General features: G+C 48.7%; 1 protein-coding gene across 1 annotated transcript; it reads right to left on the bottom strand.

Annotated features, from left to right (window-relative positions):
* Positions 1-13,475: 13,475 nt before the first annotated feature.
* Positions 13,476-14,892, bottom strand: Nupr1 (nuclear protein 1, transcriptional regulator). Its single transcript, XM_047533886.1, has 3 exons — positions 14,548-14,892; positions 14,084-14,226; positions 13,476-13,781 (listed from the first exon to the last, which is right to left on the bottom strand). Exons 1-2 carry the CDS (start codon positions 14,660-14,662, stop codon positions 14,096-14,098), a joined length of 246 nt encoding a protein of 81 aa, XP_047389842.1. The 5' UTR covers positions 14,663-14,892; the 3' UTR covers positions 13,476-13,781; positions 14,084-14,095.
* Between the last annotated feature and the right edge of the window lie 618 nt (positions 14,893-15,510).

The raw sequence follows: 15,510 nt of genomic DNA, 5'->3' as shown, positions 1-15,510 counted from the left end.
GTTAGTTGTCAAATGAGAGTTGGGGGAAGAAGGTAAAGACAGAAGAGGCTACCGGGAGAGCTTAGGAAGGGGAAAAGGGTGTGGGGAGGGGGACTCAGGCCAGGGAGGGGGAGCCACAGGCAGAAGGGCGCTGGTGACCCCAAGATGTAAGAGCAGAGATCAGGCCAGAAGCAGATATCTCAGGGAGACCGCCAGCCAGGTCCTGGAGTCGGGTGAGGAAGCCTCAGCTTCCTCACTGGGTGGCACTCAGCTCCTGGGCCAGATGGGCAGGGCTGTCCCCCGATACTCAGGAGCCCCCATTTGCCCTTCAGCAGACCCACCTCATCAGTCATTCAGGTCCTGTTGGTAATGTCGATCCGATCAACTTCCGCTTGGCCCTATTTCTCTGCTGAAGTGGAGCACGTGGGTAGAGAAGAGAGGATGTGATTGATTGAGGGCTTGATAATGAGGTGTGGGAACCCCGGTCCTTGCCCACAGAGACCACCTAGCTGAGAGCACCAGCCATGCATGTGAAACCAGAGCCAGCCAGACAAGGCAGGACAGGCTTTGTGAGTTGCTGGAAGACCCTGAGAAGCTGCTTTCTGGTCTTCATTTTTTCCCCTGGAGAAGGGATGTAGCAGTACCTTCCTCACAGAGGAACAGAGCACACTGGATTCTAGAAACTGGAAAATGCTGTTCATACGGGTTACTTATCACTTATCCAAGATGCTTTGGACCAGAAGTGATTTTTCCAGATTTTGGAATATCTGCACATACGTAAGGAGATATTGTGGGGGACGGGGACCCATGAAATTCATTTCCACTTCATACATACCTTGTGCACATAGCCCAAAGGCAATTTCAGACAATATTTTTAATGCATTGGTGTTTTGACTGTGAATAGTCACATAAGGCCAGGCAAGCAAGTTTCCAGGTGACATCATGTCGGCACTCAAAATGTTTAGGATTGGGTGTAGCTCAGTGATACAGAGCTAGTCTGGCATACAAGAGGCCCTGGGTTTGATCCCCAGCACTAAAAATAAATATGTAAACAAACAGGGATTTTGGATTTCCAAGTTTTGGATTAGGGATGTTCAAACTGCATCGATTGAGAAGTCACAAAGCAAAAAACTGTCAGCCGGCCAGAAGCGAGAGGGTGCCGAGAGAAGAGCATTGTTTGGAACATAGGTTGTGTGTCTCTTCCATTTGCCCACCTATTCCTCCCTTTTTTTGGCAGGGAGGCTACTGGGGACTGAACCCAGGGGTGCTTAATTATGGAGTCACATCCCCAGCCCTTTTAAATATTTTATTTAGAGACAGGGTCTTCCTGAGTTGCTTAGGGCCTAAGTTGCTGAGGCTGGCTTTGAACTCTCCATCCTCCTGCCTCAGCCTCCTGAGTCACTGGGATTATAGTATGCACCATTATGCCGGGTTTTTTCTTCCTTTTTAAATAAAAATTAAGGGCCATGGGTATAGCTCAGTGTTAAAGTGCTTGCTAGCATGTGTGAGACCCTGGGTTCCATTCTCAGCAACACAAAAATCAATCGATCAACGTATAAACCAACAGATGGATGCAGTGCTGTACACCTGTAGTCCCAGTGGTTCAGGAGGCTGAGGCAGGAGGATCCCGAGTTCAAGGACAGCCTCAGCAATTTAGTGAAACCCTAAGCAACTTAGCGAGACCCTGTCTCTAAATAAAACATAAAAATGGGCTGGGGATGTGGCTCAGGGTTCAATTCCCAGGACCAAAAAGAAAAAAAAAAGTATAAATCAACAAATAAACATTCAGATAGATAAATCATTAAATAAAATAAAGCACTGGGTTTTCTCTGGGGAATCATCGGTTCACTTGCTCAGAGACTTCTTCCATGGTAGACACCAAGATCCAGGCCCAGCCGGTCAGGATGACCCATGACTCTTGCTATAGAGAATGGTTCAGGGATGGACATGTGGATCTGGGAATCAGCCCTGGGATTTAAGGAAAGAAGCCCTCTCTCTCTGTAGGGATTGCTGAACTGATGGAAAGGCGTGAACCTGAATCTACTGGGAGCCGCCATGAGGGAAAAATTTCCCTCAGACTGGAGCTGGCCCACGAGAAAGCAGAGCTGAGAGCTGGAGATGAAGACAAGAATCTTGATTATTATTTACTTTGAGCTCCCAGATCCAGCCATTCTCCAAATAATTGCCTCTGAAATGTTGTTTCATAAACTCATCTTTTTCTTTTTTCTTAAGCCAGTTTGAGATCTAGTGTTTCTACCACTTACAGCACATATTCCCTCTGCTCTGTTTTGATTCATTCTTCTAAACTGATTTTCCAGGGTCAAAAATCATACGCTAGTGGGGCATGGTGGTGCACACCCATAATCCCAGATACTTGGGAAGCTGAGGTAGGAGGATCACAAGTTCAAGTCCAGCCTGGGCAACTTAGTGAGACCTGGTCTCAAAATAAAAAATAAAAAGGGCTGAGGATGTGACTTAGTGGTAGAGCACTTTCCCAGCTGCATCAGGCCCTGGGTTCAATCCTGAGTTACAAGAAATATATAAATCAAAAATATATGTATTTTAAATTGCAGGCTAGACGAAGAAGCATGAAAAAGTCCAACACTATTATGTAGTGTCAGAAGACAATGGAGAAAGTATTTCAAAGTGTGAAAACTGAGATGATGCTCAGTCAATATTTATAGACCCATTCAATGTGTCCTTGTCATTGTTCCTGACATTAGAGACATAGTGGTGAATATGTCTTCCTTTGTGGAGAAAGCTCTACTTCCTTGGAGCTTATATTGAATGTAATAGAACTGCAACTAAAATCTAATCAAGTGTTTATACATGTTATGCACTTTTCAACTATTGGCTCATTTTATCCTCAAAATAGTCCTATGTTCAGTAATCCCAGTGGCTCCAGAGGCTGAGGCAAGAGGATCACTGTTAGAGGCTAGTCTATGCAATTTAGTGAGGCCCTAGGCAACTATTTTTACTGTCTCAAAATAAATAAAACATAAAAAGTGCCAGGGGAGGGGCTGTGGCTCAGTGGTTGTTAAGTGCCCCTGGGTTCAATCCCCAGTGACCAAAAAAAAAAAAAAAAAAAGTCTGTACCCTTAACAAATAACCCATATGGCCTACAACGAGGGAATAACAGAATGAAGAGGGACCAGAAAACAGAGTTCGAGCATGAAGGATAGTAGTAGCAAGAGACCAAGTCCTGAGTCCCCATGCCTAAGTGGTGCTAGATTTCCATCTTGATCCTTCCTGTTCATATTCCAGAGTAGAATGAACCCTACTCACCCTGTTCCCTACCCCATGACACAAGTAGCAGGACCTGTCTGTATCTCCTAGCACTGGGGATGTGACTATTGATAGCAAAGGTCAAAAGCATGCAGGGGACAGAGAGACACAAGAGCAAAGTATGAAACTCAAGAAGTCCCCCATCCCCGCGGGGCACTGCACAGATCTCCTACCAGGAAGCTCACGACCTTCCTCCACATTCTGATATTACTTCCCTGTCCAGGCTTGGACATTCCAAGCTTTCCAAGCTTTCTCAATAAATACGCTGAAGCCCTCAGGAGCAAAGAGGCAGAAAAAGGCAGGGACCTGGCCTTCAGGGAGGGAACTAGGGGGAGAGGTTAGAGGTCAGAGCTACATCAGGCTTCCCCTGTGTCACTCATCTGACCCCCATTCTGTCTCACTCCATCCAGGTGGTGGATCTCTGGGCAAACTTGTTCACCAGGGTCCTCGGGGCAGAGCTGGTTGGTAGGACTTCAATGTCCTCATCACCATTTTTGTTGGTCTTAGGGATGAGGTCCGAGCAGGCCTGTCAACTCAGAGGCCGCAAAGTAACCCACCCAAGCCCGCCCCCCACCCCCCACACCCTCTCTCGCTCCTACAGATTCTTATTGCCCGGGGTAGCCTCCCCTAACCCGGTTCTCCTCCATTAATAGAAAGCTAGTTTCCTAAACGCTTCCGCCCACAGCCGGGTAGCGGCTTCGGCGCCATAACATGGCGTCATCCGTGAGGGTACTTAAAAGTCAGGGCTTTCAGCGTCTGAGCGGTCACAGCTACCAGCAGGCACCGTGGAAAATCCCCGCTGGCATGCTGGGAGTTGTAGTTCTCCGCGTGGAGTCGTGCGTCAACCTTCACAGCCAGACCTTTGACTTGAGGTGTGAGAACATATCCTGGGTTGGCATAAAACAGGGATTCTTTGTTTCAAGTCTCTAGAGTGCACAGTTTGAGTCTGGGAAATTATATTTAAGTAAATTGGCACACCCTGTACTTAATCTACAAAGATCATTCCTTTTTCTGAGGCAGTAGATAGCAATGGTACCAAGGGGAATAAATCTATCAGGAATCCTAGGAGGATCAAACTTTAGAGGCTAACCTTGGCAAATTAGCGACCCAGTCTCAAGATAAAAATCGTTTAAAAAAGGACTGGGATGTAGCTCAGTAGTAGAGGGCCCCTGGGTTCAATCCCCAGCACCCACTCTTCCTCCACACACAAAACAAAAGGAAATAGACTGAGCTCCTGTCTTCCAGGGTCACCCTGGGTGGAGACCCACTGGGAGGGAAGGGCCAACTGGGGCCCGAATCTGTTCTGGGTAACATTTCATCTTGGTTCTTCAGCAGTAGGAAGTATCAACTTTTCCTGTTTCTTAGATCTAAAACATCATCCTGAGGTCCACCTCTCCAGCCTCTTCAATTGTTAATCACACTTCAGGAGGGCTTTGCTGATCCCCTGACAAGCAGTCTCTTCTTGACCAAACCCTAGCCAGGCTCCTCTGAGCTCTTTCTCCACTAGGCCTCAACCTTGGCCTATAAAGACTTAAACAAACATGAAGGTGGTTTCTAGCAGCTCAAGGCCAAACCCATCAGATGACTCTAACCCCCAAAATTGCCTCCCTGAGAAAACTCAAGGCTGCCCAAAGAATGTACTATAGTATTTGTTCCAGCCAACATCTGAAGATAAGGCGTCTGTCTCCCAGCCTCTGTGGGAGGGTAGGTGCCTGACTTCAGTAAGCACCAGTTAGCAAATCCAGGTAGTTTCAGGTGGACCAACACTCAATTTCCCATTTTTGTTAATTTTTCAATTTCTTGACTCTGCTGAGTTCCTGTGCACCCCCATTTCCTCATTCTTCTCTCATTCACCTCTGTATAAATGAAAGTTGAATTCAAGTCGTACTAGACTCTCTCCTTATTATAATAGTGTATTACTGATGAAAATTTGTCCCTGCTAGGGATGGGATACAGCTCAGTGATACAGTATTTAAAAGTCCTAGCATGCTCAAGATGTTCAAGGTCCTGGGTGTCATCCTCAGCACTGCAAAACTAAATAATAAATGAATAGAGTGTGCCCCTATCACTCTAACTAATGTCTGGCTTTCTCTCTCTCTTTTTTTTTTTTTTTTTTTTGCGGTGCTGGGGATCAAACCCAGGGCCTTGTGCTTGCAAGGCAAGCACTCTACCAACTGAGCTATCTCCCCAGCCCGCTGGCTTTCTCTTTGACACATCCCACCCCCAAACCAAATCAGCCTCACTTTTCACAGCACAAACTTACCTCTCTATATTGGTAACTGTCTCTTTATCAGCCAAATGCATCTGAATTTCAGACAACGAACTTACTAAGTGACTAGAGGAGAGCAGAGGGGCCCATGTGGTTCTCATATGGTTCTGCATATGAGGTTTTTTCCTCAAAGTCTATTGTCCTGTCAGTGATCAGCTCTGACTCCCTGGTTGCTCCTGTGACATTCTTCATTCCTGTGCAAACAGCCCCTGGAAGTCTGGTGGGTCACTCTGTCACTTTCCCACTCCATTTGAGTATGAATTGGTGCCATCTCAAATGCCAGGTTGTCCGAGTCCCGTCTGTCCCCATTCCTTCTCCCCTTAGTCATTCCTTGCTTGAAATACTGCCAGTTAGGATAGATGCCCATTTTCTATCTAAGCCATGTCCTCCCTGCCTGAGACGCCCTCACTTGCTCTGCTTTACTTAGTGGTAAGTGGGGACTGGACTTAGTGATTCATTTTTTTCAACTTTTTTTTTTTTTTTTTGAAGAGGTAACTAGGGATTGAACTCAGGAGTGATTTACCACTGAGCCACATCCCCAGTCCTTTTTAATATTTTATTTAGAGACAGAGTCTCACTAAGTTGCTTAGGGCTTCCCTAAATTGCTGAGGCTGGCACGAACCTCCCACCCCAACCTCCTGAGCCACTGGGATTACAGGGGTGCACCACCATGACCGGCATATCCCCAACCCTTTCAATCTTTTATTTTTGAGACAGGGTCTCGCTAAGTTGCTGAGACTGACTTTGTACTTGTGATCCTCCTGCCTCAGCCTCCTGAATCACTGGATTTACAGGTGTGCATCACCAGGCCCAGCAGCTGTTTTCTTTAATAATGTCTCATCTCAGGTATTGTGCTATAGCAACACAAAAGGGACTAAGGCAGAGCTGATGTCCCTGAGCAGCAGCCAATGAGGACCCCAAGTTGTTCTATACAGTACACAAGGAGGCAGATCCTGCTCCCACTCCTCTCCCTTGTCAGCCTTAAATTGACTGTGGCTCCGGCCAAGACCTTGATTGCAGGCTTGTGAGAGACCTGGAGCCACCCAGCTAAGCCACAACTATATCCCTGACCCACAGGGACAGTGAGATAATAACTGAGTGTTGTTTTAAGCCTCTCAGTTTGGGGGTAACGTGTTACACAGTCACAGATAACGCACACTTCTATTGTTATACACTTAATTCTTTGTCGTAATCCTTCAGGTCTCAGCCCAAATGCCAACTCTTCAAAGTCTGACCTTTCTCCTCACCCATCACTCCCAGATTATATCATTCTGTTTATTTTGTTCTTAGTATTATTCAATCAATATTTACTAAGCATTTACTATGTCCAGGCACTGAAGAGACAGTGGTGAGGAAATCAGCCAATCCATAAACATACAGTACCTCGGAAGGTACCGTGTGCTCTGAAGGAATAAACAGGAATTTCGAGGTGACTGAAACTTCCTTCTGGATCTTGCTTAAAGGTCACCTTCTCAGCAAGTCTTCCTGAAGGAAGGCATTTTAAAGTGCACTAGCCTGGAGGAAATTCTTTGTTTGTTCATTTGTCATTGTTTGTGCCCGATTGTCCATGTAAGCTCTATGAGGAAAGAACAGTGTTTCGCTAGACTCCACATTTTATTTTTATTTTTGGCACCGGGGATTGAACCCAGGGGCACTTGACCACTGAGCCACATCCCCAGTCCTATTTTGTATTTTATTTAGAGACAGGATCTCCCCGAGTTGCTTAACACCTCACTGTGGCTGAGGCTGACTTTGAACTCCAGATCCTCCTCCCTCAGCCTCCCGAGACGCTGGGATTACAAGTGTGCGCTGCCACACCCAGCAAGAGTTCACACTTTTAGAATGTTCATGGCCATATGGGGTTACCCAGTAAAGTCCCCAGTTAAAAAAACAAAACCCTCCAAACTGGTTTTCCAGAAATGTTGCACAGAGCTTTGTGAACCGTCCATAAAGTGATGACATGGATTCATTTTATCATTTAAGGGCTTTGCAGAAGTTGAGAAGAGGGTGTGTTTGGTCAGGGGGACAGAGACTGATCAGAGGTTGGGGATTCTCTTGTGATTCCACAACCATAACTGCTTTTGTAATCAGAAAGGAAAAGAGAACCTTGTTTTACGAAGAGTGTTTCTAGTTGACAGAGCCCTGGGTGCTGGTCCCAGCCCTGGGGAGAGTCCTCCTGTGTCTGGTGGCTGGTAGTACAGGAACTCAGGGCTGGGGACCCCTCCATCGCTCTCTGGAGGCTGATAAGAGAGGAATTCTGAGATGTCCTAAGGTCAGAGGATGGAAGGAGGTAAGAGATAAAAGTTCATTTTAACTAGCAGCTCCAAGCTAAATCAACAAAGGAAAAGAAAAAAAAAGATCTGATCCACCTTTCTTTCCTGTATGCTGAGGTTACGCATCAAGGCCACATCACAGTCTGCTTTTTGCACTAACCAAGAATTATAAAAAACGAGCTAGGCACGGTGGCACAGGCCTGTTATCCCAGTGGCGTGGGAGGCTGAGGCAGGAGGATCGCGAGTTCGAAGCCAACCTCAGCAAAAGTGAGGCCCTGAGTAACCCAGCGAGACCCTGTCTCTAAAATACAAAACAGGGCTGGGGATGCGGCTCGGTGGTTGAGTGCCCTGAGTTCAATCCCCGCTACCCCCGCCCCCAATTATCAAAAGAGTCCCCCACTGTTCATCATCACTCCCCTCATTTCTATACCCAACACAGGTTTGACTTCAGCATTATGTTTCTTTTCCCCAAAGTTTTGTTAGAAAATACCCTAGGTCTAGTGGATATTTTTCTTTTTTTGGTACTGGAGATTGAACCCAGGGGTCTTAACCACTGAGCCACATCCTCAGCCCTTTTTATATTTTATTTAGAGACAGGGTCTCACTAAGTTTCTTCAAGTCTCACTAAATTGCTGAGGCTGGCTCTGAACTTGTGATCCTCCTGCCTCAGCCTCCCGAGCGGCTGGGATTACAGATGTGCGCCCCCATGCCTGGCTAGGGGACATTTTTCAACTGCTCTCTGGCTGTGATGCTGGTGAGTTAGGGAATTTTTTCCCCAGGATCAGTCCTTTTGCCCCAAATGACCATCTGTAACAAACAGCTCAATAAACCTTTTTTATTCCAGAGATCTCTTAGTCATAAAACTAAGGCCTCAGAACTCTGTAGAAAATGGGAACATGGGGGTCACCACACCTGGGCCACTCTTGGCTCAGTCTTGGACCAGCAGTGGCCCGAGCCCCAGGTCTTTCCCCTCCTGCAGGATTGGTGAATGTTCAGTGTGCGCTGATCACCATCACTGTGGGTGACTGGAGTGGACAAACCAGGATGGAGCCCCCACCCCCTTTCACCCTCATGGCCTTCCTGACCCATCAGTGAGGACCACGTGGCTCTCTTGTGGTGGCGTGGGGGTGTTTCTTAGTCTGTTTTGTGCTGCTGTAAAAGAACACGAGACCAAGTAATTCCTAACAAACAGAAATCTGTTGGTTCACAGTTCTGGAGGCTGAGAAGGCTCTAATATTGAGGTCCCCGCGGGGCTGGGGCCGTGGCTCGGTGGTAGAGCCCTCGCCTGACACACCTGCGGCCCTGGGTTCGAGCCCCAGCACTTCAAAAGCAAAACCACATAGTAACAGCTGGTTTCAGGGACATGTGCCTGTAGTCCCATCTCCTCAGGAGGCTGAGCCAGGAAGATTGAGACCAGCCTGGGCAACAGAGCAAGCCATTGTCTCAGGAAAAAAAATTAAGTAAAAATAAAAAGCAGAGGGCCTCAGCAACTGTGAGGTGGCAGAAAAGCAAACCCACTCTCCCATAATAGCATTAACTCATCCATGATGGCAGAACCTTCTAGGCCTAATTACCTCTTAAAGGTTCCCCCTCTCCAAATTGTTACAAAGGCAGTTAAATCTCAACGTGAGTTTTGGAGGAGGGGGAAACATTACGCTATTCCTCCAAATCAAGGAAAGAGATAATTTAAAGGGAAAGCAAAGAAAACTGTCCGAGAAAGGACTCTCGTGCCCGCTGTTTCTGAATAGGTGGGAGACAACTGAGGACAGAGGGGATCTTACTCCCCTTTCCAGGCTGACAGATCCCAGTGGTGCCCCTGAATCCTGGTGTGACATGGGGGTTGTAGGAGGTGGCCCAGAGGACACAAAGGGAGAGCAAGGGCTGTGTGGGTTGGGAGTAGAGAGCAGACAGGAAGTGCAGGAAGGGGGTCCATCTTGGCAAATCCCAATGTCCCGCTGAGGTGAAGGGATTCCCGGGTTCCCTCCCAGCCCCACTCTGGAGCAATCCTGGAGAGAGGGAGAGGGAAAACCTCAGCCTGGCCTCCATGGAACACCTGCCATCTGGCAGAAAAAGAGCAGGAAATAGAAATTGAACCGAGCAACATTCACATTGCTTGCACACTGGACCTGTGTTCAGGTATCATTGGTCTTTTTTTGTTGTTGTTGTTTATTTTATTTTATTTGGTACGGGGGATTGAACCCAGGGGTGCCACATCCCCAGCCCTTTTTATTTTTCATTATGAGACAGGGCCTCACTAAATCGCTTAGGGCCTCACTCAGTTGCCGAGGCGGGCCTCAAACTTATGATCCTCCAGCCTCAGCCTCCCCAGTAGCTAGGATTACAGGCATGTGCCATAGCACCTGCAACTAGTATACCTTCATTATTATGTCACAAAATCACCCTGTGTGCTTCCCCAAGTGTGTACCCTTGTGACTCTTGGTACACAAAGTCATTGTAGGTAATGCACAGGTGAACAGCCACCACATCCGGCTAACAGATGAACTTTAAAAAAAGAAGCTGTAGTGAGATCTTTCTTTTTACTGTTAATTTTTAATTGTGATACTTAACTGTGGTTTTCCCTTTGGGGTGGTGATATAGTTTCTTTTTAAACACATTTGAGTATAAAAGGCAAGGGGGCAGTTTTGCAATGCCGTCAGTTCAGTGTAGCTTGAATGGCTGTACAACAGAGATCACGAAAGTTCTGTGTGAAAGATGAAGCTGGGAAAACCGTGAGTCAGAGCGTCCATAGGGGTAGCTATGATTATGACTATTGTTAGTATTATCTCTGAGGAGTGCAAGTTGAAAATTAACTTTAGGTCATTCTGAAATTTAAAGATATATATAGACATATAGATTGAGACATATCTATAGGTCTATATTTATCTATATCTCTATATATTTGGGCTGGCTTTTGAGAAACGGGCCCGTGGGGGACCAGGTTGTTTGCAAAACAAATAACCCCACAGAGAGCTTCTCAATATTTCACAATTTGCTGGGAATCCTTGTGTTATGGAAACCTCACAGGGAAGTTTCTGTAAGCCCCCAAGGGGAAACAAGTCATCGATTTCTCCAGTTCTCAGAGGAACCCCCCCAACTGGGGAAACATACATTCCATGCAACCGGAAGAAGAAAAAGAAAGGGGATAGAAAAGGAGGGACAGAGACAGAAAGAGGGAGATTCTAGACTGGGTCCTTCCTCATCCAGAAGTTCTGTAATTCAAGAATCGTCCTGACAGTTCCTGGAACAGAGAGGAGGCCTCCCAGGCAGAGGCTGTGCCAGGGAGGAGGGAGGCAGGGGAAGGCCAATCAGAGGCCAAGAGTGAGGGGTGGTGTGTAGGGCCTCCGGCTGGAGTCAAAGGACTCAGTATGCTGGGAGTGGCCACATCAGCTAGGGACAGGGTACTTCTCAGTCTTTACTTTCTTCTTTAACAGAAGGGAGACTAGTTTCACCATCTGACACGTGAGAAAAAGAGGGCTCAGAGGAGTAACTGACCAGAAACTAATTACAGTCTAGGATTCCTCATTGTCAGTATCTTTTGCTTCTTGTATGTAGGTATGTAGCAGAAAGGAAAAAGTCCAGACTTTGAAAATCAGACAGACCTGAGTTCATAATCCCATGTTCTGTGGGTTCAGGCTGTGTGACTTTGGGCAAATGACTTAACTTCTCTGAACCTTGGTTTTCTCATCTGAAAAAAATGGGTTCAATAGTAATATGTCCTTTTGGATTATTATAAGGATTACATGGAACAAATACTATAAAACACTTGTCATGGGGCTGGGGAGGTATTCAGTCACAGATTGCTGCTGAGTGTGTGGGAGGGTCTGAGTTTGATCCACAATGCTGAAAAACAATACAAACAAAACAACTTGTCATGGAGCAGGAATGCAAAACACAGGAGTTGTCCCTCTGATTTTCTGAAACTGACACCCCAGATCTGTACTGAGCTGAGAGCTCTGGCTGGTGCTAGGCTGTCACTTGCCCTGGGTTCTAAAGGTGACGGTGGCCACCCGGCCTGGTTCCCATTGTGCCAGGGTCTCATCTGTCCCTCCTTGCAGGCCACGCCTCAGGCCCTGGGAAGGCGGTAGGCATCTAGTGAGCCACAGGGCTCCAGGAGACATCCGGGAGGAGTCACGTGTCAGTTTGACTGTGAGGCTCTGGGCCCAGGCTCGCCCTTCGGGGAGGAGGTCAGGAGGCTGTGCTCTGGGCACAGAAATAAAGAGAGGGAGGCCTGTGAGCAAAGCCCACGGGCAGGAGGCAGGAGGAGAGGAACAGAGGCCGGCTCAGGGGCAGGTGGTTTAGACCCGACTCAGATTCCAGCCCACATCAAGGGGCTGCCCCGAGGTGGAACTGGACGACCTTCACAGGAAGCCAGGTCCCATCCCTAATGGGACTTGATTAAGCAGTGGCCATTCCAGTGCCGTGAGGAGTGGGTCCGCCAACGTCCTTCCCAGCTGTGCGTGGAATCTGTGATTCTGTGATCAGGCTGGACTCGGGAGATGGCTGGACAGAGGTCCCCAAGTGCTCCTGCTAGCCACAGTCTGCTGTGATCTGTTAATGCTCCAACAGGTTCTACCCTCTGTCTTATTTTTGGGTTCCTAAGAACAACTTAGGGCTTATATGGAAGGGACAAGAGAAAAGGAGAAAGGCTAAGTCCAGAGCCAGATCTCGGGGTTTCTCCTCCTATTTCCGTTGGCTCTGTATGTGGGCAGTGTCTCTTGCTAGTTTCTTCCAGCATCCATTCTTTCCTGTATTTTTTTTAAGTTATAGAAGGACATAATACTTTTGTTTTATTTATTTTTATGTGGTGCTGAGGATGGAACCCAGTGCCTCACATGTGCTAGGCAAGCGCTCCACCACTGAGCCACAACCCCAGCCCATCTTTCCTACTTCTTTTAATAGTAAAACCCTGCCTCATCCCAGTTTGGTCAACCATGTGGTTTAAGCAACTAAATACTACTTTCCCAGCAACTTTTGTAGTTGGGTGTGGCCATGTGACTAAATTCTGAACAGATGTGAGGGTTCTACTTTTAGATGATGCCCTTAGAAATGAACAGGCCCAGTCTCCTCTGGTCTCTTACTTCTTTCCATAGGCTGAGATACAGGTGTGATTGTAGGTACTAGAGCAGCTACAGTGGGCTCAGGTGGAAGCCATGTTTTGAGCGTGGCAGAACAATGAGTTAAAAGTAGCTGGAATCCCTGACACAGTGAAGTTGTCATTTGGGCTGTTGCGTGAGAGACAAAGAACTTTCTAGCCTGTGTTGTCCAGGTCTTCAGTACAATAGCCCAAACATATATCGCGATCAATATATCCACTTAGGTCCAACCACACTCTTGTTTGCCCCGTATTCTTTCTATAAAGGTGACATAATCATATCCAAGAATGGATAGGACTGAGGAGGGGCATGTCTCATGGGCAGCACTACAAAGAAACAGAGGAAATGCCCTCATACCTCATAAGAGATCACAGAAATAGACGCTCTGGAGCGTGTATATACAAAACAAGAGAGATGGCTCCCAGCCTAGGTCCCTCCAGGAAGAGCCAACACACGCGCGCGCGCACACACACACACACACACACACACACACACCACACATTCTCTTGTTGGTTCATGCAGAGGGAGAAACATAGGCAGAAACTTGCCCAAAGAAACATACACAGAGAGCCAGGATACAACACAGGGAGAGAAGTTGCTGCTGCTGGGTTTGTTTATTGCCACTGCCGCCTTAGTGGGGGCTCCCGTGCCTTCAGCACTTCTGTTTGGGAGGGGTACCGTCCTGCCTCTGCCTGTCCATCCCTGCCTTGCCCCGATCCTGCCCTTTTGCTGGGCCTGGAGGTGCTTCCTTGGTGGTCGCCTGGAGCCTCACTCGGGTGGGGTGAGTCCTAGGGTTGGGGTGGGGGGCAAGCAGGCCCCCCGGGTCAATTGCTCGCAATCCTGTCTTCATGGCTGGGTGGAGTGTCCGTGGTCTGACTTCACCTGGGGGGAAGGAAAGGACAGAGACCTGGGTTCTGCTTCTGCCTCTCCCGCTCACTTCCTCTGTACCTGCAGAGAAGACGCCCCCCGCCCCCGGTCTCAGTGTCCCTCTCTGTAAACCAAATGTCCCTCCCTTGGAAAGGCTCTGTGTTCCTCTGTGTGCTGGTCGCTGGGAAACTCAGAATCGAAGGTCTCCTTTTATTCTAATGTTGAGGCAGCTCTTCCTTCCCCCGCCCGCACATCTTCAGGCGGGTCCCTCCGAGGCAGAGCCGCCTCCACCGGCCCTCTGGCCCCTGCCTCCTTACCTCCAGCTCGCCTCAGCGCTGGGCCTTTTTCCTCTCTGAGTTCTGGAACTTGGTCACTAGTTTCCTCTCGTGCCCGCCAGGACTGGGGCGGTTGGTGTGGGCGGCAGCTTCTCTCTTGGTGCGACCCTTCCGGCCTCCACCAGCTGGTACCCAGGGAAGGAATTGGGGGTGAGCTATGATGCCGAGGAGCGGTGGTTGATAGGGGTTGCCAGGGCAGAAGGGGCATCACCATGTGACTCTGGGACACACACAACCCCTGCCTGCTTCTCCTCCTATGTGGAATGAGGGTCCCCCAGATGTGACGTCCCAGGGCTCAGGGATTAGACGGACATGACTTGTGGGGGCCATAGGCACATGTTGGCAGAGAAGGGCAAGTCCTGGGGTCAGACCAAGGAGCGGGGTTCTGGGGGTAGCTGAGGGGCTCGGGAAGTGGAAGGACCAGGGAGGGGGCAGAGCGGCCTTACCCACATGAGGGTGGGCCAGGCCGTAGAGGTCGTACTCATCCAGGCTGGCGTCTTCGTCCTCCGGGCCTGGGGGCTGCTGGGAGGGGCTGGCGGCATGGGGCAAGGTGGCCATCATGTCTGGCCACTCTCTCTCTCCTCTTCTCCTAAGGTTTTGTTTGTGTCTGGTTTCCTGAGTAAGCGCCTGTCTTCTCCCAGCTCACTCACCCATACTTATAAGGCTGTCCTCAGACCACAGACTGGCCTCAGTCCTTCAGGCCCTGTCTGATGCAATCTGGCTTTCCCAGAACCCAGCCCATAAATGCCGGCCCTCCAGAGGGGAAGGGAGCTGGCCAGGGAGCCTCTCCTCCTCCCTCTCTGCTGGGTATTTTTCCACAGTGGAGACGCCTGCCTCTCAGGGAGAAGAGGGAGGAGGCAGGGTCTGGGCATAAACAGTCCTTGAGATCTTGGCCAGTAGGACCAGAGGGCCTCACCTGGGTCACTCCTTCCTGCACTTCCTCCACCCTCTGCCACCGGCTCCTCCTGGGGCCCGGGTCTGGGCCACACGGCTGCCTCCATGCTGTTCCCCAATCTGGCTCAGACTCAGGTTGTGGAAGCCAAATATGGAATGAAGAAGGAGGAGGGGGGGCTTCAACACACTGTATGCCCCCGAGTGGTTCCCACCACGTCACACCCAACACCCCCACCCCTTTATGGAAAGCCCCCTTAACATCCTGGAATGGAGTCCCTGGGTGACTACCTTCTCCTGCCAGGGAGAATATAGACTTTGCGACCTCAAGCCTGGTATCCACTGCTGCCTCTGTGACCTGGGACGTGTCACTTCACCTCCAGTGCTTCAGTTTCTTCTGAAGACAAAGATGACATTCTACCTACATCATAGAATTAGTGAGAAGATTCCATGAGCTAATACGTGGAAAGGCCCTCACCACAGTTGAGGGTTGATCACAGTTTCCAATGTAATGTCTT

The sequence above is a fragment of the Sciurus carolinensis genome, chromosome 18 (genome assembly GCF_902686445.1).
Source record: "Sciurus carolinensis chromosome 18, mSciCar1.2, whole genome shotgun sequence".
Classification (NCBI taxonomy): domain Eukaryota; kingdom Metazoa; phylum Chordata; class Mammalia; order Rodentia; family Sciuridae; genus Sciurus; species Sciurus carolinensis.
This window is presented reverse-complemented; position numbering and strand designations above follow the sequence as displayed.

Excerpts from the sequence above, each read along its gene's own strand:
- Nupr1 (XM_047533886.1), bottom strand. The coding sequence starts at position 14,662 with ATGATGGCCACCTTGCCCCATGCCGCCAGCCCCTCCCAGCAGCCCCCA. Across the intron at positions 14,227-14,547 it reads CCTGGCCCACCCTCATGTGG|CTGGTGGAGGCCGGAAGGGT; the intron begins GTAAGGCCGCTC and ends CCTGGGTACCAG.